At 45.0% G+C, this 25,755-nt stretch overlaps 1 protein-coding gene across 6 annotated transcripts in view; it reads left to right on the forward strand.

Annotated features, from left to right (window-relative positions):
- The window catches only part of SLC24A3 (solute carrier family 24 member 3), a 380,232-nt gene that overhangs the window by 275,507 nt on the left and 78,970 nt on the right, over positions 1-25,755 (forward strand). For all 6 annotated transcript variants that reach the window (XM_045010656.1, XM_045010657.1, XM_045010654.1 and 3 more), the window contains 3 exons: positions 17,585-17,659; positions 23,689-23,773; positions 25,354-25,457. In XM_045010656.1, the coding sequence (XP_044866591.1) occupies positions 17,585-17,659; positions 23,689-23,773; positions 25,354-25,457 (264 nt within the window). The remainder of the gene's footprint in view (positions 1-17,584; positions 17,660-23,688; positions 23,774-25,353; positions 25,458-25,755) is intronic.

The raw sequence follows: 25,755 nt of genomic DNA on the forward strand, positions 1-25,755 counted from the left end.
ATCACCAGTCACTTTTGAAAATGTAGGCACAGAACTGTAGTTCATGTTAGAGGCACCTAGATACCCAGGGGTGGGTGCCTTATATATGCATAAGAGAACTGATCTAAACAGTAGAATCTTCTCTTTCGAGATGTATTCATATTTTATCCAGCAGCATTTGGTAATTTAGTTTACTGACCATGCCCAGATTTTGTAGCTTTGACTTTGAGTAGAAGAGGTGAGATTCTCATTGATGGACTCAACATACCATCTTCAAGAGGAGATGGTTGGTGGCTCTGCTAGCAGTGCCAATTTCCACCTTAAGCTAGAGCTAGCATTCTCCAGCCTTAGTTAAGGACTAGATCTGTGGCCAAATGCATCCCAAATTCAATCTATAGAAAATGGGCTTTAACTGAAACATAGAATTATACACAGGCTTTAGTTCTTTATAAAAAAGATGGTGGAAAAAATGTGCCAGAGATAAAATAACCCTACCTACCGGTCCAGACTGATTAGCGAGAGCTGAGTGATTTGATGGAGAATTACGTGGTATAAAGCAGATAACATACTACTAAGGGATAGAAGCTAATATTTTAGAATGGCAGAGTTTTAACTGATGGGGAGGGAGAGACTTAAATCTGATATTTGAAACAGACATTGAGGAAAAGGGAAAGGCAATGGTAGCTGTAACTGATACTGCAAAATGCGCCAATGGAAGGAAAACATATTGAATTCTTGTGTTGATTACTACAACTGGAAGACTACTCATAGGGGTGTGTTGTTGTTTTTTCTCTTCATGCACACACCTAACAAATTGTACATGAAACCTCCCTATTGTCAGCAATGGAACCTAGTGCTGATGGTAGGATCCTGCTTGTGATGTGAACATGGACACCCAGCTTGGCATGGTTGGATAAATGATCTGTCATTGTCATTAGATGGGCACACCCACAATAGGCTCGGCCCATGTCAAACAAACAGATGACTTTGTCCATTCCTCAAGGAACTTATGATCTACTGTAGTTAAGCCCCAAGCGAGGCAGATCAGACCCACATAGGTGGGAGGCTACTCAGGGGCTATTCTTTTGAGTCCTGCTGCTAGGGAGAAGGAACGTATCTAACAACTTAGCTCTATAAATGGAGTATGTTGCCCTTGGATCACCTTCACCTTTGTCACGTCTGTTTCTCCCATACCCTCTGACAGTCTCACGTTTCTGTATGCCAGCCCAGACAGGGTTCCCTTGCAGTGGGAGCTGCCACTGGATGACATGACTCAATAACTCTAAAGATTCTGGATGAAATTGTTTCCCCATTTAAGTCAATGGCAGTTTTTTCGTGGACTTCAACAGGTCCGTTTTTCACCTTCCTTCTTTTCCTTTTAGTGTCATTTGATGCCTTCTCTTCTTCTCCATTGTATCTGTGGTGCATCCAGATACAGAGCCTTTCTATAGCATGAGCAGCTTCCAACCTGAATACAGAAGGGACAGGAGATTAACTTCTCAAAGTTGAGCAGGATCAACACATAATAGCTCACTGTCCTGCGGTGAGCCATTAGACCACACCTTGTCTGTATCACTCCTGCCATACGAAAGCTGGTCCTGAAAAGGAAAAGAAAAAGATGAGGAAAGACATTAATTACTTGTTGACAGATTATCCCCCATGACTAAAGACTCAGCACTTCTGAGAGTCCGAGGTTCAAAGCGCAAACAATGAGTTGGGAAAAACTGTACAGACATCTGCATATTCAACTGAAGCGAGTGGGGAGGCATAGCCATAAAGCAGTCTCCCCCACCTCTCCTAATCTAAGCAGAGCTCCTCTGCAGTCAGAGAAGCGGGATTTCCTCTGGCAGCTGCCCTGAGGAAGAAGATTCATGAGTTCCAATAACCCTCATCTCGGTTAGGCCGGCTGTGCCTCTGCTAATTACAGAGCTTTCGGTGACAGCAATGTGACCTCCTTAAACATGTATAGCCTAGATCTTCATTTGTGCCAGAGCTGTATTTGGTGCAGATAAGAGAAGGGGCAAAGATGGCTTTAAGCTGCCTTTGCGCTCCCACATTCTTTGGAGCAAGAATTCAGCCTCTGTGGTAAATTAGAGCAACCTTATGGCTGCTCTACACTATGCAAACCTTGTAACAGGCCCCGAAGGGCTGTTATTCTGGACTGGAATCACCAGCACCGTCTTAGATTTGGCACACCCCCAGGAGGGGTGGTGCAGAGCTGTAGGAATCCCATCATGCCCATTTAATAGGGCCTTCCGAACCACTGAAGCCGTGCAAGGAGGTCTTAGCATGGGCCAGGATCTGGCCCTATGGGTTTTAGGCTGTATGCAACTAAATATAGGACACTCAAATTACCTTGATGTTTATCTTTATAATTGCTTTGCAAGATGTACTGCACTCTGATATTAAATCATTTTTCTACATTTTTATAGTATGGTAGCCTTTGATGCTCTATGTACAGCCTTTTAGTCATTGACGTTTAATTCTGCTCGCTGGTCATCAACGAGCCCTTTGGCAGAGTGGCACTCAGGGCTACATTGTGACACACAGACCTGGCTCTTCCTTCCTTTCCCCACATATCTGCCAATGTAGGTGATTAAGGAGTCCCCTTTGTTGGCTAGGAGGCAGATGTAGGTCGTAGGAAGTGAAAGTGAATTAATGGGACAGAATGGAGTTAATGAGTTCTTCGTCCTGACTAGCTTTGGCAAGCAGAAAGGGGTGTGTGTGTGTGTGTAAGAAACTGATACGTCCCTCAGGGACACAGAGTATTTCTTCTCTTCGCATATCCTCTTGGGAAAATATCACTAAACGCTAGAGCATTTCAATACGTCTTTGATGATTTGTTTCTTTTGCTAGGTCTGTAAAGCAGCAGTTAATTTTAGTATAAATACTGTTATGAATAACTAGAAGATATATTGGACAAATATGGTAAATTATCATTCGTAATCAGCCAGCCCAAGAAAACAGAGTTCAGATAAGATATGTGATCTGCTCTGATGTAGAGGGACATGATTACTTTTCCTGTCCTTGTTTGTTAGAAGCATTGTTTAGAAAATGATCCGAATGTATTACTTTACTCAATCTGGCATTTGTAATCCTTTTATGCAAAGCATTGTATCTTCATTTTTTAAAATGCCCTGTTAGGGAGGAAAAATGCCAGATAAATAGGTTGCCTATTTAAAGGCTTTAATACGTGCTAAGCTAAATGTTGCTAAATGAAGACCTGAGCCTAATTTTTTTTGGACGTCCTCTGCTATCGTTGTCTCCCTTTGTGCGCCTTCTTCTCCAACATCAACCTTGACATTTAATTTCCTTCTTTTCTCCCATTCCCACCCCAGTCCATGTTTTCATGCCCTTTGCTATGTGTGGAAGGACCTCTGAGTCCCAGTTCACCAAGCTACCACCATCTCCTTGTTCAGATACTGCCTCAAAACCCACTTCTTCTGTGATGCCCACAAGAACTGAACTTACCATAAATGTAAGGGAAGAAGCAAAGAGATGAAAATCCCCCTTGACTGTCTCTACCTCTGGATTCACTAGTGTGTCTTGGCTTCTGTGTGTCGAGCTTTCATATCATATCTGGATCAGTTATTAGCCAGCTAGCTCTCATGCAAGCTTCAGTTTTGTGGAGGCACTAGGAAAGCTGGGAAGACTGCACTGTCCAGTAAGGAGAGTGGATGCTGCCTTTGATCAATACATTGATGACACTGCAGCCCAAATCATCTCACTATCTCCCTTTACACGTTAAACAGGAGGGACCTTGTGTTACCCCACACTAGAGAGTTCTCAGGGCACAGAAACAATTGCCCAGTTCTCTTCCAATTGCAACTCTATCTATCCTTGTCAGGTTCTGCCTCTGGGAAAGTCTACACTGGGGGCAAAGCTGATCAGCTACCAGACGGAGAGCAGTAGGCGTCCTGATGCAGCAGCAAGCCAAGTTTGGGTTGAATGCAAAACCTAAGACCCTCCAGGTCTGCTGTCAGATTTCAAAGCCATGATATGTGAGTTGCCCATATGGCAGTTTGGGAACCAAATTGTTTTCTGATCAGCCATTCCATGTGCTTTATTACACCACAACCACTGCCTCGCTACCGCCCACTCATTTTAAAAAAGGGGCCGAATCCCAGCCAAAAACAGCATTTCAGCAACACCGAGCTGGTTGTAAGAGAATAATCAAAGTGATGGGTCAGATCTGCTGTGCTGAGCGGGCTCGATCCAATGCCGGTTGAAGTCAGTGAACAGATTCCCATTGTCTTCAGTGCACTTCGGGTCAGGTCCTGTGTCCCACCACACCTTGCATTTCCAGGAGGCACAACAGCCTGATGTCCAAAAAGGCTAGAGGACACATGGCACTTCATGTTAATTGCCCCACTTTTATAGTTTTATGTCACTACTTTTAATGTTCTTCTAGGCCCTGACCAGGCAAACACTGAAGCGCATGTGTAAGTTTACTCATGTGAGTAATCCCTTCTTGGCTGCAATTCTACTCCTTTTAAAAAAATCAGTGGGCTGCAGTGATCTACGGTTTATATGTTCTAAATACACCAGGACTACTCATGTGAGTAAAGTTATGAACATGCTTCAGAGTTGGCAGGATCAGGCCCTTATTGGTTCTGAGGGCTGCTTTTCTCTACTGAAGGCTGGATGCACTTTCATTCGAAAAGGACATTGAATTTCATCTGCTTCAGTTCAGCATGGAGGGGTGAAACCTATTTTTTGAACAGGCATTGCATGGATTCCCCTTGCTGCTACTCATACTCCTGTCTGCATTTGCAAATGATGTAAGTACAGTTCTCACTTCATTTGATTTTCATGTAAAGACTCCCACAAGGATTTTTATGCACTTCATCAGACGGTCAGTTTAAGTACGGTATCTGTCCAGACTAATTGCTGACTGTATCTACTGCATGTAGCACAGAGTATAATAACCTTGTGTGACCTGGAAAAAATAAAAAAAAAGCAAAAGCATACAGTACATGGAGATTCTGTGCCTCATGTTGAGACAGATGCTGAAATGGACAGTTTGCAGGGCTTGAAATGACCTGATTTGCCTTTTAAGTCTTTGCTTTTTCTCAGGATGAGAACCACGCTACCAAACAATAGCAGATTGTAGGAATCCGAGGCACGCATATGTATCCTGTGCGCTCTGTGATGAATATACATTATATCAAAAATAGCACACTCAATTAAGAGTGGTGATGATGTGTGGATTAGTGCTTCTGGAGGGTATTAAAATGCCTTTTAAAAGAGAAGATGCCTAGCATGGTGGAATGACCCACAGCAGACTGACTATATGCTGAGAAATGGACAGTAGCAAGACGTAAATAGCAGGGCATCTTTTTAAAAAATAAAGTATCCACGAAGGAGTTCTATTTCAGAGGGATGTAGGCACTTTAACTCTCTGAGGCTCCTTTGGAAATCCCACTTCTCGTTTCTCAACATCTTTTCTATAAAGCGTAATGTTTGCACTTCCCTGCTGTGGTTATTTATTTGTATTGCCGTAGCAGCACAAGACCCTAGTTGAGGATCAGGGGGCTCCACCACGCCAGGTATATTTGTAAGACCAGATTCTCATTTTCGCACAGGCCCCTGTGCACCCTACTGGCAGTGTAAAGGGTTCTTAAAATGGGCATAAATTCCATTGATACCTATTTCATATGCCCAGTATAAAGGGCCCTCAGAGAAAATGAGAATCTGGCCCATAGTCTTCAAAATGGCTGTTATTATTTTGACACCAAATCCAGTCTGCCCCGGTAGAAATTTTCTGTCAACTGTTTTTTCGATGGAAAACTGGGTTTTCGACAAAATGAAAATTTTCATGGAAAGTATGTTTTTCACAGTAAATTTTGATGTTTCCTTGAAAAGCTGAAAACAAAAACCTTTTTCTGCCAGGTTTTTGATGAAAATTCAAATTGTTTCATGGAAAATGTCAACCATTTTTTTCCAAAAATTTCTACAAAAAGAATCCATTTGCCGACCAGCCTTACTTAGAGTATCAAAGCCTCAAAGGTGAGCAAAGCTGAGTTACCCATTAGTGACCTGGCACTCAGTTTACACTTCATAAGTACAGTAGTTATGACTTGAGGGCAAGAGACAAATTCAGCAATGTGAGGGTGCCATCTCAACTCCATTGGGTAGATAGAACCACAGCACAGAGACCTGGGTAATAAGGGCAAACACACACAAAGTTAATGGTGAAAAATTCCCTCCTTCTGCTGACCTAAGAAACCTACCTACCTTTGCTTCCTAACCCATCCCAGGAGAATATGGGAATGAAGAGCAAACAACTTTGTAGGCTGGGAACTATGGCAAGATGAAGATTACTGGAAAGAAAATACCATTTCCTCCCTCCTTTCCTGACAATGTGAAGCAAGGGAAGAAACCGTAGGATTAAAAGAATGTTTTAAGATAAGACATAAAATTTGAGGTCTGCAGGAAATCCACATGAAAGGATCCACAAGCCCAGGCTCAGAACTCCCCTTGAAGGTGCTGATTCAGCAGCAGCATGCACCAGAGTTTAACTGATTGACTTCAGTGGGGCTTCTTGTGTGCTTAAAGTTAAGTCTAGGCTTGAGTACCTTGCTGAATCAGTCCAAGTAGGGCTTTGAGGTAGCTGCCCGTTCCAGAGACAGTGGCAGCTCATTAGCAGGCAACCCAAAAGCCAGCAGAGAGAGAGAAGGCCTCACAAGGTAGTTCCAGCCTACTGCAGGTCCCACCAAATCAATAGTGTTTGGAGGCTGAATCCCCCTTACCCATTCTGTGGAGAACAAGGGAAACCTCCACCATGGAGAGCTCCTAGGAAACTCCCCTGAGGGGTTTCTCTTGGAATGTTCCTCTCCTCCCAAGTTCCAGTCCCTGCTGTAACAGTATGTAGCGAAGTCTGTGGATTCTGACCCATGGCACGTGACAAAGGCATGGTGACCAGGGAACTGTTTTGGTCTTACACACACCGCAGATGTGGATTCTACTGCCCTGACCCTGTTTACAACAAAGTCTTGGTTTGGATTTAAAGCTCAATAGATGTGCAGTTATAAGTGCAGTCACTATGCAGATGGATGGATATCTGTGCTGCTCCTGATTGGCTAAGCACTGCACACATCCTATTACTTTCATTACTGTTAGCAAACATTAACTACTTAAGTAGTAGTTTACACACAGCCCTGCTGTAAGGGCCTTATTATCCTTATTTCCCTGATGTGGAAACTGAGATACAATTGACTATATTTGAACCCTGTGTCTAGTGGCTCCTCTCCTTAAGCTGGTGGAGGGGCCTTCCAATGCGTGCACCCGCCCACTCCCAGAATTCAATGGGTACACTTTACTTCTCTGTGTCTGTTTCCCATCCCATCTTTTGTCTGTTTAGACTGAATCCAGTTTATAAACCTACGTATTTGCTTTGTTATAACTTTCTTATCTTAAAATTGACATGACACAATAGCAAAACGGATGGAAGGATGAGAATGCTGCTATTTAGTATTAAGGTTTACAATTCAGATAAATAATTAGAGCTGAGGAGAGCAGCCAGGGTTTGTGGAAAACAGCAGTTTTATAGTCTTCCAAGCAAGATATGCATTGGCTTTGTTTTCATCTAAATTAAAATAACTTTTAAAATGTAGGAGAAAATAATGATCTTTCTGCTATTTGTCTTTCCTTTTTTACCAGTGTGTCTACAAAGGAAATTGTATTACTTTTTTATTGGGTGAGTTATCAGAGTCATTTAGATTGCTTCCTGAGCCCACGCCATTTTATAATTGGAATTAGGTGGATTCTCACATAACAAATAGGCAATTCATTTCTTGCTTATCTCTAGCATGTCTCTTTTGGTTTTTTGCTGGAGTGAAGGTCACGTTTTAGAGGTATTCCCACTTGCCATTTTCCTGCTTGAGCGCCTGCATTAGCATTTCTGTGGTAATGTAGATCAGACAAGGAATTATCATGAAAACATAATCAAATATTTAAAGGTATAAAAAGCTACACTGAAAGTTCTTCAGAAAACCTTTGTGCCTTGGTGTCCCACATTCTGCATCAAACACTTGAATACCGAACCAAATGTTGGCCTGGATCCCACAAAGACTTGTGCATGGTTTTCACCTTATGAACCATGAACAGACCCAGTGCATAATGTTAAGTATGTGCATAAATCTTTGCCTTAGGGCTTTCTTCAGCATTCCTTACTCAGCAAAACTTCCATTACATGAAGGATCTAGCCCCACTGAGATATACTGTTAATGTCAAGAAATTCAGGCATCCCAGTTCTACAGACACTGACATGTGTAGGTGCTTGCCCTGTGGTACCTAGTGTACTGATAATAATCAAAAGACTTTCATTATTCCTGGTGAATGTCGGTGGGCTTTGCCTGAATAAGATGGACTGAACGGTGCCTTTGGGGATTGTCAGTCCAGATCAGAGACGGCTTTTGCCATCCTGCAAAGCCTATGGCTGTGGGCTTCCCCCAGTTTGTGGGACCCAGAAAAGTAAGCAGGAACCTCAGCTTTCATTAACGTTTTTAGCCATTTTCCCACACCAGTGGCTAGGATTGAAAGCTTGTCTCTGATTTTTTCCTGAAGTTCGCAAATTATGATTAGTGTTGTTGTTCACAATCCCAGCAGAGCCACCTAGGGCTGAGCTTTGGGTTCTAGAACAACCATAGCCAGATGAACCTGGATTTTTGGGAAGACCCCAGATGTAAGTTGTAGGTGACAAGTGCCACCCAGGATCACTGAGGGCACTTGGGCCACTGCAAGTTGCCTGCCAGCCGTCTGCCTACAGCTGAGCCAGCTTCTCTTCTGAGCATCCAGCATGAGCTCAGGCCAGAAGGAGAGGCAGCTCAGTAGCATGTGAGGAGCCTGATTTGGTAGACTGATCCCCAGGGCCGGATTTACACCTTATGCACTCCGAGGCACAGCACACACACCCACACACACCTGCACACAGTTTTAGAGAGGCAAGGCGCCCCTAGAATGCTGGTGCCCCAGGCACATGCCTACTGTGCCTAATTGGAAATCCAGCCCTGCTGATCCCAGTGCTCACTGCCATTGACTTCTCTGGGAGATGTGGGTGTGAAAATCAGGTCATTCTTATTTCGGTATCTAAATATGCATTTATGTGCCTAATTTCATGTACTCAAGCTTAAATACTTTGGTTTTTACTTCCGTGCCTCAGTTTACATATCAGGGAAACAGGGATAATAAGGCTCTACTTCTCTCCCTGCAGGGTTGTATGTAAACTACTATTTAAGTAGTTAATGTTTGTAAAGTCTATATCAGTCCTGAACCTCTCCAAAATGCAGGCCAAGCCCTCCAGTGTCTGAGGACTTAGCAGCTCCCAGAGCCTCAGCTGATGTGGAAAATAGTCCTGTGCAAAACTTTTCTACATATTGGCACAACCCAGCACAAGGAACTGGGCTTTACTTCTGCAGTTGTAGCCTGCTGGGAATGGGGCCTAAAGATCCACCTTGCATACATAAGAACTGACATACAGGAACTTCTCACTTAAAGTCATCCCGGTTAACGTTGTTTTGATGTTAAGTTGCTGATCAATTAGGGAACATGCTCGTTTAAAGTTGTGAAATGCTCCCTTCTAACATCCTTTGGCAGCTGCCTGTTTTGTCCACTGCTTGCAGGAAAAGCAGCCCGTTGCAGCTAGCTGGGGGGTGGTTGGAACCAGGGTGGACCGGCAGCTCCCCTATCAGCTCCCCACTCCCCTAAGTTCCCTGTTCAGCAGCTGTCCCTCCCCGCACTGCCATGTGCTGCTCCTGCCCTCTGCCTTGGGGCTGCTCCTGCTTACTGTACAGGGGGAAGGGAGAAGAGGGGGGCTAATGTCAGGATTTCCCCCCCCCCCCCACGCCTGCACCCCGCTTACCCCATCTTCCACAGAGCAGGGGGGACACACTACGGACAGAGGGAGCTTCTAGGCAGTAGCTGTGGGTCTCAGGTCTCAGCAAGCTGATTTAATTAACAAGGCAGCATACTTAAGCCTGGGGTCAGCTACTTAAAGGGGAAATGCACATTTTTTTCCTCTCACACACAGGGTGTGTGTCTCTGTCTGCCCTCCCTCCTTTCCTGCTGCCTTGCAGAGTGTTGTGAGAGTTAACCCTTGAGGGCTCAGTCAATTGCTAGTTCATTTAGCAGTAAGGCATTCCCTGGGAAATATCCCACCCTCTGACTCCTCCGCCTCAACCAAGCTTCACAATCATCATCACTGTGTACCAGTATTAAATTGTTTGTTAAAAACTTATACTGTGTGTGTGTGTATATGTGTGTGTGTGTGTATACACACATGTTTTTTGTCTGGTGAAAAAAATTTCCCTGGAACCTGACACTATCATTTACATTAATTCTTATGGGGAAATTGGATTCGCTTAACATCATTTCGCTTAAAGTCGCATTTTTCAGGAACATAACTACAATGTTAAGTGAGGAGTTACTCTATCCAGTCAGACCGATGGTCCATCTAGCCCAGTGTCTTGTCTCTGGCGGTGGCCAGTACCAGAGCTTCAGGAGGAGTGTACAGAACAGAGGAGTTGGAGTGATCCACCCCTGAATTCTCCTCCCAGCTTCTGGCAGTCAGAGGTTTAGTGTATTCCCAAGCATGGGGTTGCATCACTTTCCATCTTGGCCAATAGCCATTGATGGACCTATTCTCCATGAACTTATCCAGGTTTTTTTGAGCCCAGTAATACTCTTGGCAATCACAACATCCCATGGCAATGAGTTCCACAGGTTAGTTGGGTGAAAAAATAGTCCTTCTTGTTTGTATTAAACCTGCTGCCTATTTCAGCAGGTGAACCCTGGTTTTTGTATTTTGGGGAAAGGGTAAATGATACTTTTTTGTCATCATTCATGATATTATAGACTTCTAAGATATCCACCCTTAGTCACATTTTTTTAAAAGAACAGTCCTAATCCTTCGAGTCTCTTCTCATGTGGAAGTCATATTTTTGATCATATTTGCTGCCCTTCTCTGAACCTTTTCCAGTTCTACAATATCTTTCTTGAGATGGGATCACCAGAACTGCACTCAGTATTCAAGGTGTGGGCAAAAGATGGATTTGTATAGTGGATTTATGATATTTTCTGTCTTATTTTCTATTCCTTTCCTACTAGTTCCTAATAGTTCTGTTAGCCTTTTTGACCTCTGCTGCATATTGTGCTGAAGTTTTCAGAGAGCTATCTGTGGTTATCCAAGATTTCTTTCTTGAGTGGTAACAGCTAATTTAGAACTGATCATTATTAAGGCTAAGATTTTGTCATGGTTATTTTTAGTAAAAGTCACGGATATGTCTCGGGTAATAAACAAAAATTTACGGAAGCCATGACCTGTCTGTGACTTTCGCTGCTGCAGCTCCATAGTTTCCCCCACCACCGTGGTGGCTGAGAGCTGTAGGGGTCCCCCTCTGCCCATGACAGCTGGAAGCTGCAGGGGACCGTTTTTCCCAAAGAGAAAATGGGACACCCCCCCAGCCACTTGCCCAAGGTGTCCCCCACACAAGACTGTCGCCCATCGCTGGAACCCTGAGGAGGGGCCCCTCAGGAGTCTGTCACCAGAACCTTGCAGGAGGTCCCCTGTCTCCTGCTGCTGGAACCCTGCCAGGGCCCCGTTGGCTTCCAGCTCCAGAGTCCTGCAGCCCTTGGGGCTGAAGCAGAGAATGTCACGGAGGTCTCTGGAAGTCACCAATTCTGTGACTTCCATGGCCTCCGTGACATAAGTGTAGCCTTAATCATTATATATTTATAGTGGGGATTATTTTTTCCAACTACATGTTTCATACATGATGATTGTTATTATTTAACATTGCTTGTATTAAGGTAGGGCCCACAGTGGGCTAGATCCGGCATACAGTAAGTTGGGCACTGCAATAAAGAGCTCACAAGCTGAGAAGGCTGGAGGAAGAAGGGTAAAACGTGTATTTTTTCCAGCTGGGCCTCGACCTAATTGGTGAATTTTACAGCAGAAGTGGGCCTTGTGGGAGGACTTAGAAGAAGAAAGAGTAGTTGCCCTGTTGATCAGTTCAGATAGGGCATCCGAGGCATGTGGGGTAACGTGGAAGAAAACATAAAGATGGTTGTGGAAGAGTCAAACAAATAGAATCTTGAAACCAGGATCATTGGCAGGGTCAGAGAGGAGCAACACAGTGAGAGGTGACTAGGCAAACATGGAGGGACAGAGTTGCAAAGGGACAGTTAAGTGGGGGGTTTTACTGGCGGAAAGAGAAGTCAAAGAATCATCTCGCTAACTCCATCCCAAATCCTCAGTCTGGCACTGTGCATGTTGCTGTGATCAAAGACTGTACATTTGTTGAGGTGGCAAAAAATTGTTTTGCAACCTCTGCCCCGACCTCCACAAAAAAAAATAGTAAGCCAGATTCTGCTGGGAAGCGCTCAAAGAAACAGTTATGCACAAAACCAACAGGCATCCTGACTTGGATGAGGAGCAGCCAGAGAAGTTGTGCTGAAATGATACAGATGACATCTCCCTCCCCACTGAAGTCTTCACTCTAACGTTAAAAATAGACCAGTCACAGATTTACTGTCAACCGCAGGTGTATCATTATGCATTCTCTCCACTGTTCCTATGCGTGTGGCTTCTGCAGAACCAAACTTTTATGGAACTCAAGAACTTCTTCAGATCTTCAGTAAGTCAAGAGAGACTCGGGGTTTGCAATAGTGTCAATAAAACACCAACTATCAAAAAGCCAGAGTGCGACTGTCTGACAGATGAATGCTTACGCAAAAAGTCAGAAGGTCCCTCATAAACGTTAGGCTGCTTGGGTTTGAGTCACTGCAAATGTTTACAGTAGATAAATAGTGTGAGACAGTGTTTACATTTAAAAATAGTTTTATAAAGCGACCAGATTTTCAGTATTTACAGCAAATTAAAACAGCCTTTTTTGCGGTAATTCCTAATGGAGATTTATGTAACTTCATTTGCATCTCTTTAGTAAGATACAGTAAAGGCTCCTAAAAAATTTCTTTCTCTGTGACCAGTAATTCTCATTTTGATATGTTTATCTTGAAGAAATACATATTTAATATATTTAATTTAATATAAATTTTTAGAACAGAGTCTCTACCAACAATCCGTATCTGGGTGTAAAATGTTGCCTCATTAAAATTACCTGGAAAACTGCAGTCAGAAGACTTCTAGGATGTGAATTGCACCTACAGAATCAACTAGCCACAGATTGGAAGGAATTGCTGTTGAATTCCCTGGGAGAACACAAAGCAATCGGTAACTTCCACGTTATGGAACGATACCTCTTCTAAATTATAATCATGAGTAAGGTATTGAGTGTCCTAGAAGCAAATTAAGGTACCATCAGAATAGTGGCAGTGACCATAGAGGCAACCTGTTTTACTAGCTACTGTGGAACATTGCATAGGGCCCCCAGTGGCAGGAAGTCCGCTGCAGGATTGTTGTCGTTGTTGAAAGCAGATGAAACCTCCCTTTGTGGGAGGTCTGTAGTGCCTAATGGCGGGCAAAGGTGCAAAGCATGCATGCCAGGTGGCCTGGTTCCCTTGAACCATCTCTGGCTTCAGAGCTCCCAGTCCTGAGCATAGCTGGTGCAGTTGGAGGCCAGGGAGCCCATGCAGTGTGTTCTCTGCTGAGTCCTCATTCCTCCACTGTGCTTGTGTTAAATCCCTTGAAAAATAACACACCTGTAGCTAATTGCTTACCGTGGAAGGGCGGTACACTGGTGCTGTGAGAACGTTGGCATCCACCATCCCCAGGGAAGCAGTGCCACAGGCGTGTTAAAGGCTCAGTGCATGGCACGTGGTATTACACACTCTTAAATGGCAATCTCTCGTCCCTTCAGTAGCAGCCAGCGTAAAGCGAGCATTCTGGGAACATTCACAGGGCGGGGAGGCCACGTGCGCAACCCATGGGAGCAGAAGCCCAAAGGCATCACTACTGTCTTCTTCAGGATGGGAAAGGGAAACTAAACCAAGCAGCCTAGGCCCCACTTCTGCTTTGCCAGGAGGAAAGTAGGGAGCTGAGGAGCACAGTGGCCCCGAGGCTTGGCCCCTTGCTCAGGAAGGGAGGGGCAGCCGAGCATTCCAAGTGCCCCTACTGATTTTGCTGTAGGGGAAGGGGAAGAGGCCCACTCCACTTTACTGGGGAGCAGGGGAAGACAGGAGCCCTTTTTTCCAGTCAAATATGGGGATTCTTTCCTGCGTTCATTTTATTTTACGATCAGCAGTTCCTCTTTATAGAAAAGCCTGCTGGCTGAAAAAAGCCAGGGAGAGAACAGGGAGATGGGAATAGTGGTTAGATCATGTCAGCAGGGTGAGGGAGTTGGAAAGGCCTAGTTTAGCCTCCAAACAGTTATCAAGCTGTGTGGTTACTGGGTCGTAGGGTTTGTAATGGAAAAAGATGACCAGAAAATAAATATGACTGTGTGTGATCATTTAACTTGCAACGGAGAGTGAAGCCAAATGAGGACAAATAATTGACTTTATTCAAACATAATTCCATCAGAATTCCAGACTGATTCCCACAGGTCTCTATTCCACTTCTCCAAAACCACCTTACAAACAACCATCAAAAGCCCACAAAGAAACCCTGGGAGGTATAAATTCAGTAAAGAGGCGTATGGGAAATTAGTCTATTGCAACTAATGCTGAATAAAAGTGCCACAAACAGCAGTGGTGCTGAAGTTGCACAATTCAGATAAATTAAGTAATGCAATTAACGATCCCTCATATACGGTAGAACCTCAGAGTTACAAACATCTCAGGAGTGGAGGGTGTTCGTAATTCTGAAATGTTCGTAACTCTGAACAAAACATTATGGTTGTTTGTTCAAAAGTTTACAACTGAACATTGACTTCGTATAGCTTTGAAACTTTACCACGCAGAAGAAAAATGCTGCTTTCCCTTTATTTTTTTAATAGTTTACGTTTAACACAGTACTGTACTGTATTTGCTTTCTTTTGTCTCTGCTGCTGCCTGATTGTGTACTTCTGATTCCAAATGAGGTGTGTGGTTGGCTGGTCAGTTCGTAACTCTGGTGTTCATAACTCTGAGTTTCTACTGTATATAAATATGTGCAGCCGAACGCAGTTAACATTGATGACATCACTGTCCATACTCATTTCCTACCGCTTTTGGGGATCATTGATATGCTGTGTGATGGCACATCCGTGCTTTGTGGTTTGGGGTACATCTACACAGCAAAGAAAAACCCATGACTGGCCTGTGCCAGCTGTCTCAGGGTCACGGAGCTCGGCCTACAGGGCTGTTTCATTGCTGTATAGACTTCCAGGCTCAGTCTCACAGCCTGAGCGCCAGCCCGAATACAGAAGTCTACACAGCAGTGAAACAGTCTAGCAATCCAAGCCCCATGAGGCTGAGTCGTCTGGCACAAGCCAGCTGTGGGTTTGTCTTTGCTGTGTAGACATGCCCTTTGTGTGATGGCGGGGGGTGTTTTTTTAGAATACTCTTCTTTCCTTGATACCAGTGGGGAGCTATGATCATGACCGCCTGTTCCTAGGTGCTCACACCGGTAGAAAAGCTGCACTGAGAACAGTGTTGTACCGTTGCACATTCCCTGCTCCTTCTGTGGAGCCTACGGCCCTGATCTTGCAAACATGGTTGTGCTTAACTTTAAGCACATGAGTAATCCCACTGGGCCAGAATTCTGCACCACTGATGTCAATGGGAATTTTGCCATTAATGTCCCTGATGCAAGATCAGGCCCTTGATGCATAAGAGTTTGTATGATCAGGGCCTGTGCTTCTTTACCTCTTCACCATGCCTAGTCATCACTAGCTCTCTGCAAGGCACCATCGGCAGTCCTGTCCAGAAATCAGTCTGCATCACAACACAGTGTACCACCGCAGGGCCCAGAGCTTGCTACAGCTTCTTTTTATGAGTTCAAACTAGTCTTTTTTTCCCTGCGCAGCTTGTAAAAATAATGCTATCAAGGGATGTGACAGTCAGCGCAAAATGTGTAGCCTGCTTTGAACTTTAAAACAGTTCAGCCCCACTCCAAGGTTGGAAAGGCAACTGAGGTTGCAATGCCTTCAGTAGAAATGTAAAGAGAAGGGAATTCGGGAGACAGCGGTGCGCTGTATGGGCCCACCTGTAAAAAACTCTTATTTCTGGGGATCTGTGCTGTTCGCTTTCAGACATACCCAGTCAATTTTACTCCCTCTGACAGGCTATGCGTTTTTTTTTAAAAAAGTAAAATTGCAGAAAGAGTTTTTAAGGTGGGGGTGATTTGCTCAATCAAGTGAGACAGGGGCCATAAACGTATGGCAGGGTGCAACTGCAGATGACAGGGGCTGTTGTGGTACTGTAAACCAGTCCTGAAGTAATGCAATGTTATCCTAGCGTCAATGGTTCATTTTGCTACTCCACTGAACGATAGACACAATTTCATTTTCGAATCCACCCTAATACCATCGTTAATGACAGTAACCCCATGCAAGACTGTGATCTTTACAGTATTATTTATTGTAACCCCTAACGATCTCCCATAGTACTCCCTGTGAAACATACTGATACTGTAGTCTGCTAGAATGAGATCCAGGAGAGAAATGTAGTATCCCAATACACCCTGGGGCTGTTCCATGGCAGCTGATTGAGACAGACCATTTCCAAATCTCTGTTGGGGATGCCAGGCTTATAAATACAGCATATACCTCATTTTCCATAAAACCGGTAGAGCCAAATTATTGCGGACCCTACATGAGTGCACTGGATGGGGAAAGGGCAGGCATAATTCGACTGCAGGCACCCAGCGCGCGAGGAGGAGCACCCTAGCCAGATTTGGAGAGAGGACTCTGCTTTGCCTCTTGTGTCTCCCCATTCCACACTGGGAGAATCCCTGGCTAACCCGTCACCAAGGGAGTCCAGCATCTCACTGCTCTGACCTCAGCCCCACTGGATGCATAAGGCTTTGCAAAAGCATAATAAGCCAGATCCTTAGCTGGTGCAGATTGGAGTAGCTCCACAGAATGATTGAAACCAGCTGGGGATCTGCTCCTGTGTCGCATGGCTCTGTGTCTCCCCAACTCAGTTCAGACCCCGAGGAGGCATAGTGGGCCCTATGATTTTAGTTAACATTAAAATGATGAATTTGCATCTTTTCCAGCCACTCATTTGGAGAGGGGCGGGAAGGGAAGGGAGTTCTTTCTAAGACTAGCATTACTTTGGATTAAATAAAATCCTAGGATTAGAATTCTAGGTATCATTCCAGGGAGTCTAAGCACAAACACACTTCTTTGCTCTGCACTGAAGCACTAGCAATTGAAAACCTCTTCTGGAGAGTTCAGATTTTCATGGGACACACTCATACTTTAAAAAAAAAAAAAGACCTCAAATTTATGGGAAAGGGGGATAAAGGAGATATTGAACGTGTTTCAGCAACATCTAGAGAACTTAAAAAAATCATCTGTCACTGTCTGATGCTAAGTGATGGTGGCACTTGATAACTTGTAAGAAGTTTTAGATAAATACTTCATGATCCTTCCATTAACTACTAAGATCCCCCATAAATTGCTCTAGCAATAGAATTTAAAAACCCAGGCTCAAGTGGGACTTTACAATCTGTGTCTTTCCCTGGCACCTTCTAAACTCAATGTTATGTTTTCTCTTTCAGGCCATGTATATGTTCTACGCTTTGGCAATTGTCTGTGATGATTTCTTTGTCCCTTCATTGGAAAAGATTAGTGAAGTAAGTATCTGTAGATGTTTCTTGGACCTGCATGTCACTTTAGTAGCAATTTCCCTTGAAAACCTCAAGATGTGTCCATAGTAGATAGCATTATATTACAGTTTCTCCTTTTTTTTTTCAATTTAATGGGTAAGAAAACAGATGTTTGTTTACATTGGATTATAATATTGTGTAAATGATTGGTTCGGCTTTGTGTGTTTCTGTTATGGGAGCCTGTGTGTGCATTTCTTACTGAGCAAATTATGTTTGTAGGGTACCCTTACAAAGCTTGTGATTGCCACTTCAGTAACAATAAGAACAGTTATATCTGCAGAGCAAATAGTTAGAGGCCCTCTACAATAGAAAAAGCATAAATACTATATAGTTAAAAACATACCTTAAGAGGTACCTAGGAAAAATGGTCTTGTGGTTAAGTTGCTCATCTGGGACTCAGAAGTTCAGTTCCTGGCTCTGTAACAAACTTCTTGTGTGAGACCTTGGGCAAGTCACTTAGCCTTTCTGTGCCCCACAAGTTGTTGGCGTTTCTTCTCTCCCAACATTTGGTTGTCTTATCTATTTAATTCGCAAGCTCTTCTCCTAGTGCATGTTTGTTCAGCATCTTGCAAAATGAATTCCCAAATTGTGGCTGGGACCTCTCGGTGCTACTGAAATAAAAATGATTGTATTTTTAGAACTGTATTACTATCTATCGTACTGTAATTCAGACGAAGATGGCCAACAATTGCCTATTTTTAGCCTTCTGATGAAAAATGTCTGAGCCTGGATTACATTAAAATAGACATTTGCCCAGTAAAAGCTAAGTTTTAAAATTTGCAAAATTACAGTTCTTCCAACTTCTCAAACTTGTGCACTCTAAATTCTGATAAACTTCCAGTAAATCATCCCATCAGCTCCACTGGCCAGTTCTTGGGGGGGGGCGGGGAGGCGGAATGAGAGAAATTAAGATGTATCTTGACTTTGACATGAAAATGTTGATCCACTGGATACTTCCAAGTTTCAAATGTTGTTTTAAACCCGCTCTGCATCACATTGGGGCAAACAGGTCACCCAAAGGGGCAGAGTCTGGCCAAAAGAGGACTATTTTGGTCTACACACACCACAAATGTGGATTCTACTGCCCTGACATTGATTACAACAAAGTCTTGGTTTGGAGTCAAAATTCAACAGATATGCAGCAGTGTCCTTATAGGTGCAGTCACTGGGCAGAGGGAGGGATATCTGTGCTCCTCCTGCTTGGCTAAGAATCGCACACATCCTGTTACTTTTGCTACCTTAGTGAAGTCCCCACCCTAACCAGCTTCTCTGCTCCACCCACCTGCTATCTTGTCTTTTAAACTATGAGATCTTTGGGGCAGGGCCTTTCATTTTCTACGTTTTACAGCACCTAGCACTGGGAGCCCTTAGCTCGCTGGCCTGTACATGCTACTGCCATATGAATGTATAATAACAATAATTAATGGTAAAAATTCTGCTGAGTGCATGTCACAGTGCAGACTTCAGTTTAAAACACTGGGCCAGATCCTGGGCTGATATAAATTAGGAGCCATGGTTGATTTACATTAGCTGAGGCTCTGATCCCTTGTTTGGATTTCAGACCTCCCTGCAAGATTCTAATTCCATTTTAAATTGTACAGCAGCAGGGAAAGCTGCTCTCACACATTTCAAGAAATTGCAAAGGAAACTGTCCCCATTTAGCTCAGGCCAGCAAGATGAAATTTTAGAAGATAAGGAGCACTGCCCAGCCTGAATAAACACAGAAAGATAATTATTTGTTGAGCGTGGGCCCTATGTTTGAAGTGTCTTCAAGTCTTTCCCAAAGCCAGTTCCATGCAACGAAATCTGTGCTGCAGGTAGGAAATACAGATTGGTTTTGCCACTTGGAGATCTTTGTCAATTGGGAAAGACTCCTGCAGATCTCCCCTGATGGTAGAACTACAATTATCCATCTTCCTGAAAACGGAGCTGCTCCTGAGCTGGGGGAGGAGGTGTGGGAGGTGAGTTGCAAAATCATTTCTATCTGATAGCTCTGATGGAAGCTGACTCATAAACAATACTGGTGTTTCTGGTTCATCGGAATACAGCTCAGCCTCGTCTCAGCAAAAACCGTTTGGATGATCAAAGGGGTGACTGGGCAACTGATCCGTGCCAGAGATATAGTTGTGGTGCAGAGAAGAGGGAGTGTGGTTTAACAAGCATTAGATAAATGTGATCATACTGCAGACCATAGCAATGTGATATAGGGTAACAAGACATGTTAACCATGATTTTCCAAAGATGCCTTAACTCTCTCAAAAACATGAGGGTTTTTTTTTTCTCAATATATTTGTTCTCAGCCCAAAGGTGACCTTTTTGGGACACAAAGTCCTTTCTTTACAATTACATCAAGCTGCTCTCGAGTTCTGTGACAATGAAAGAAATACATGTTCCTCTTTTCAGAGTTGCTCCAACTTTTTTTTTTTTTTGGTCTTAATATGAAATGGCTTATCTTTAAAACTTCCAACTTGCATGGACATAGCCTTCGGTGTTAGCATTCAGATGTTCATGGGAAAGAGGCCCAGCTAACTTGAGAAGGGTCTCCACTGCCTTTTCTCCTGGCACCCTTGTCTGCCTTTTTCAGACTAAAGGGGAAATAGTTTGACCAGACTTTCGGATAACATCTGGTGCTGGATTCTGCTGCCCTTCCTCACACAAAGGAATCGTCTGCTCCACAAGAAGTCCCGCTGAAATCAATAGGACAGCTTTGAGAGCCAGGGATTATTCAATGTCACTAAAGGTGACAGATATGCAACCCTATCGGGTGATGTGGTATGCTTTGTATATTTTTAGTAGCTTCTCTCACTTGTTAACTTGCAAAACTTTGTCATTGGAAAGAGGTCTCGCTGTCATTCAATCACATTAGGGAAGTCCTTTTGCCTACGGCAGGAGTGGGCAAACTTTTTGGCCTGAGGGCTGCATCGGCTTTCATAAATTGTACGGAGGGCCGGTTAGGGGAGGGGGTCGTGGCCAGTCCCTCACCTCCTACCTCCCCCCCCGGGACTCCTGCCCCATCCAACCCTCCCTGTTCCCTAATGACCTCTCTGGGACCCCTGCCCCATCCACACACCCCTGCTCCCTGTTCCCTGACTGCCCCCAACCCCCGTCACCCCATCTAACCCCTCCTCTCATTCCTGATGGCCTCCCAGGACCCCTGCCCCATCCAACCATCCCTTCTCCCTGTCCCCTGACTGGCCCTGGAACCCCTCCCCCTGACTGCCCCCCGCCCTCCCATCCAGCCTCCCCTCCTTCCTGACTGCCCCCCCCAGGACCCCTGCCCCCATTCAACCCCATTTCCCCCCGACCACTGTCCACACCCCCACCCCTGAACACCACCCCGAACTCCCCTGCCCTCCATCCAACCCTCCCCCCCGCTCCCAGGGCCGGCTCCAGAGCCCAGCGGGGCAAGCACCCGCCTGGGGCGGCCCTTTCCCGGGGGGGCGGCAGGCTGGGCCGGCAGACCTGCCGCAGTCATGCCTGCGGGAGGTCCACCGGAGCCCCGGGAGCAGCGGACCTGCCGCAGGCATGACTGCGGAGGGGGCGCTCGTCCCGCAGCTCCAGTGGACCTCCCGCAGGCATGCCTGCGGCAGCTCAACCGGAGCCGCCGGACCAGCGAACCGCCCGCCGCTGCGGGAGGTCCAGCCGAGCCGCACGACCAGCGGCCCCTCCTCAGTCATGCCCGCGGGAGGTCCGCTGCTCCCGCGGCTCGGGGGCGCCTCCCGCGCATGACTGCTTGGGGCGGCCAAATTTGTAGAGCCGCCCCTGCCCGCTCCCTGCCCCCTTACCACACTGCCTGGAGCACCGGTGGCTCGCGATGCTACAGCCACACTGCCGCCGCCGTCGCCACCACTACCACCACGACGCAGCTCAGAGCACGGGGTCAGGCCAGGAGCTCACAGCCCCACCGCCCAGAGCATTGCAGCACCCAGAGCATTGTGCCGGTGGCAGAGTGTGTGAGCTGAGGCTGTGGGAGAGGGGGAACAGCGGGGGAGGGGCCGGGGGCTAGTCTCCCGGGCCAGGAGCTTGGAGGCCAGGAGGATGGTCCCGCGGGCCGGATGTGGCCCGCAGGATGTAGTTTGCCCACCCCTGGCCTAAGGGCTTGTAAACACTTGGAAATTGACATTCCACAATAGCTCCTCATGCGGATATGCTTATTCCAGATAAGAATGGCTTTTTCCAGTTTAGTTCAATCAGCTTTGGAAGTGTATTAATATTAGGGTTATAATAGCATATACAGGCACCAACTGATAGCACTGTGGAATAGATTTTTACCTCCTTTTCCACGTCTTTGGACTACCCAGCTTGTCGTGGCCATTTGAATACATTGCCTCAGATGTCTGTCCTAGGGAAGCCACTGTTATTATAAATAATCTGTCTTTAGGAAGTACAAACTCAAGCATATCCATTGACTGATTCTCTCTCCTTCAAAGGCATCAGTGGGGCGCAGGCTGTATGTTATATGATGAGTGTATCTGTGTTTCCACTGAGCCTGGTGTAGAAGAAACTAGCTCTTTGGGAGATCTGCCTTTGTTCCTAGATACGTCTTTCACAATATTTTTAGTCCTGGTTCGATCACTTTCAGAAAAGCTTTTGTTTAATCAATTTGTCACATGTTATTATGACAATATAATACTTTTATATAACATTCCCATGGAGGCCAGACTCTGCCCACACACCTCTTCTTCCATTGCTCCCCTATAACATATTTGAAAGACTGTATAATTTGCATGTGAGGGGGGCAGAGTTAAGGGTATCTGGCGCCCTTGTGAGAAAATGAAGCTGTGATCGCACTGTTAATTGAGGATTCGATTGCTTGTTCTGCATTTTTTGCAGAGTGAATTAACTCTCTACCTTATCTTTGCATATACATAGTTTGCTGAGGTAAATATTTATGAAGAACCCTCGGAGATTCTTGTGGTAAAAGTACAAGGCGCTTTGGGATTTTTTTCAGGTTTCAGTGGGAATTAATGGAAGATAGAGGAAGTGTTTAGATCACCTGTCTGCTTGCTTGCTCTTTGTTGTTTTAAACGACGAGTGCTGTCTGGAAAGTGTTTCCTTCACATTCCACTGCCCCTCCTTCCACTGATGACCCATACCCAGGCGCTGCAGCTTATGTGTTTGGGTCTGTTTTGTGTAGAAACAAGGTAGCAGTTTGCAGCCATGCTAGAGGGGGGTTGCTTTCTAGCTTCTTCGCATAAAATAATGGGTGGTGCCGGCTGGGCCTGTTAGCTTTAGTACTTTGGTCCCATTTACTGAACTGTAGCTCGTACCGATGGAATGGTGGGACTGCACAAAGCAGAGAGTAAATAGTTAACTGAGCCGATATTTGGAAAAGGTTTATACAGTGAACTCTGTATACAGAAGTGAGTGCTTTTCCTCTCAGGAAATAATGTTTTAAATAAGAACAGCCCCCATATGTCTAGGGCTGTGAAGGCTAGAAGTGGGCTTTTGGGTTTCTTGCAGCTAAAACAAATTTGGTAAGTGTGGGTATTTTAAGAGAATGCCAGTCCTTGATTATCAGTGGAGATTATGTTAGCGGTGCCGGGTAAATCCCATTCAGCCAAGTTAGCACCTTGAGTCTGGGGTCCTCACACCCTTACATTCTCCCCAGAGCACATGGGCAAGAACTTGGCTCCATCCCCCCAGCCCCCACCATGTACTGGCCAGAGTAGGTGAGACAACGTGTGCCTGGAGACAGAAAGGGAATCGTGACTCAGAGGGGTGTCATCATGCCTCCTGGGATGGAGCAGTGCTCAAAGGAACAATCTAGCCCTCTGTAAATTGAAATCAGAGGGCACAACCATCTTGCTTTATTAGACTGAGAATGCAATATTTCCCCATGGTAACGAATGCCTCTCTGTCCTGTTGGTTCGTCCCTTCTTTCCATTTAAGCATATAAGCAATTTCCTGCTCAGACAGACAACTTAACTTTTTCAGTTGAATTTCTGCCCACGTGCCAGTGTTATAATCATGGACTTCATTTTGTTTCTCTGCAGCGCTTGCATCTTAGTGAAGACGTGGCTGGGGCAACTTTCATGGCAGCTGGAAGCTCCGCTCCTGAGTTGTTTACATCGGTTATAGGTAACTAACCAGTCACTTCTTCTTTAAACAGGTTTTAAAGGCACTAAGTACAGCTGGAATTGCCAAATGACTCTAAGAGTAGTAATAAGTCTTAACCTGTTCTCTCATGGACACATGGAAGATTAATTGTGATAAATCCTTATTAAGTCTAGGAGCTATATGTATAAATCTCCCAGTGTGTATGAAAGCAAACTCCTGAATTTCTATTCTTATGTACAATGTGCATCACCCAGCATAATCCAGGCTCTGTGCACCGTGAATAGATTAACACGCCACTGAAGTGTACCTACACACACAATGGCCATGCTTTGTGTCCATTACAGATGACTAAACACAGTTTGATAATGTGCCAGTCCCATCTACAGTGCAAGATAGAACCATGTTTTTAACTGTGTTGAAGGGCTACATAGCTTGATTACAGTGTAGATGGAAATTTTAGTGCAGATCAGGGGGGTTTATGTTTGGTCTTGTTTTGGATGAGAGGCTGGAGCACAGGGGTGCAGCTGTGTGCACTGGAGATCTATGCAAGCAGTTCTCTCGCATGTCCAACCACCCTCTCCTCCTCTTCCAAGAACAAGAAATTCCCGACCCTCTCTGTGATGCATACAAGGGTATGCTGTGAGGGCTGGTGGAGGCTGCTGGCTGGTGAAGTTGTGGATTCAGAACCTTTATAGGGAGAGATTAGTTGAGAGATTAAAAAAATTATCCTTCATCCCACCAGAAGGCTCAGTTTAGAAGAGAAGGATGTGTAGCCATATTGCTTAAGGCACTGCTGGAGGATGCTCAGATACTACCTTGATGAGCACAATATAGAACAGAGGATCGGAGGGACTCCCTCACAGCAGCACTCAGCTCATGGGGAGCAGAACAGGGGGCTATCCTATTGCAGCAAGATCCAGGTACAGTAGAACCTCAGAGTTACGAACACCACAGTTACATACGGACCGGTCACGCCTCATTTAGAACTGGAAGTACGCAATCAGGCAGCAGCACAGACAACAAGAACAACAAAAAAAAGCAAAGACAGTACAGTACTGTGTGAAACGTAAACTACACCTCCACCCCGGTAGAACACTGTCCTCGGGAGCCAAAAAATATTACTGCGTTATAGGTGAAACTGCGTTATATCGAACTTGCTTTGATCTGCCGGAGTGCGCAGCCAACACCCCCCACCCCCCCAGCACTGCTTTACCGCGTTATATCCGAATTCATGTTATATCGGGTCACGTTATATCGGGGTAGAGATGTATTACAAAAATAATGGGAAAGTTTAAAAAAAAGATTTGACAAGGTAAGGAAACTGTTCCTGTGATTGTTTCATTTAAATTAAGATGATTAAAAGCAGCATTTTCTTCTGCATAGTAAAGTTTCAAAGCTGTATTAAGTCATTATTCAGTTGTTGTAAACTTTTGAAAGAACCATCGTAACGTTGGTTCAGAGTTATGAACATTTCAGAGTTACGAACAACCTCCATTCCCGAGGTGTTTGGAACTCGGAAGTTCTAGCATATACAGCAAAGGGGTGCAGTTTTTTGACTGTTCTTTCCGACTTACTCTGTTTGCCTTGAACTTGTTTTTCAGGTGTTTTTATCACAAAAGGAGACGTAGGAGTCGGAACCATTGTTGGCTCTGCCGTATTCAACATTCTCTGTATAATCGGTGTGTGTGGCCTTTTCGCAGGACAGGTAAGAGCAGCTAACGAGGTCTACAAGGTTCTCCATTCCATTGGCTCTCCATATATCCCAGCAAAATACCAGTGCAAGTCAGCAGCTCATGCAGACTGAGGTTTCTGTTCCTGGGGGAGATATGGGTGTGCAAAATACAAGGGAGCTTTATTTAATTGGGGATCTGAAGACAGCTTTGGGGTCACCAGCAACAGCATGGAAGGGAACTGCAGGTACGCAATACTGCTGCCGAAGTAGCTGGTTCAGAAATAAATGGGGGAGAAGGGAGGAAAAGCTACATTTCCTGGAAGTTTTGAGT

This window comes from Mauremys mutica, chromosome 3, assembly GCF_020497125.1.
Source record: "Mauremys mutica isolate MM-2020 ecotype Southern chromosome 3, ASM2049712v1, whole genome shotgun sequence".
Taxonomy (NCBI): domain Eukaryota; kingdom Metazoa; phylum Chordata; order Testudines; family Geoemydidae; genus Mauremys; species Mauremys mutica.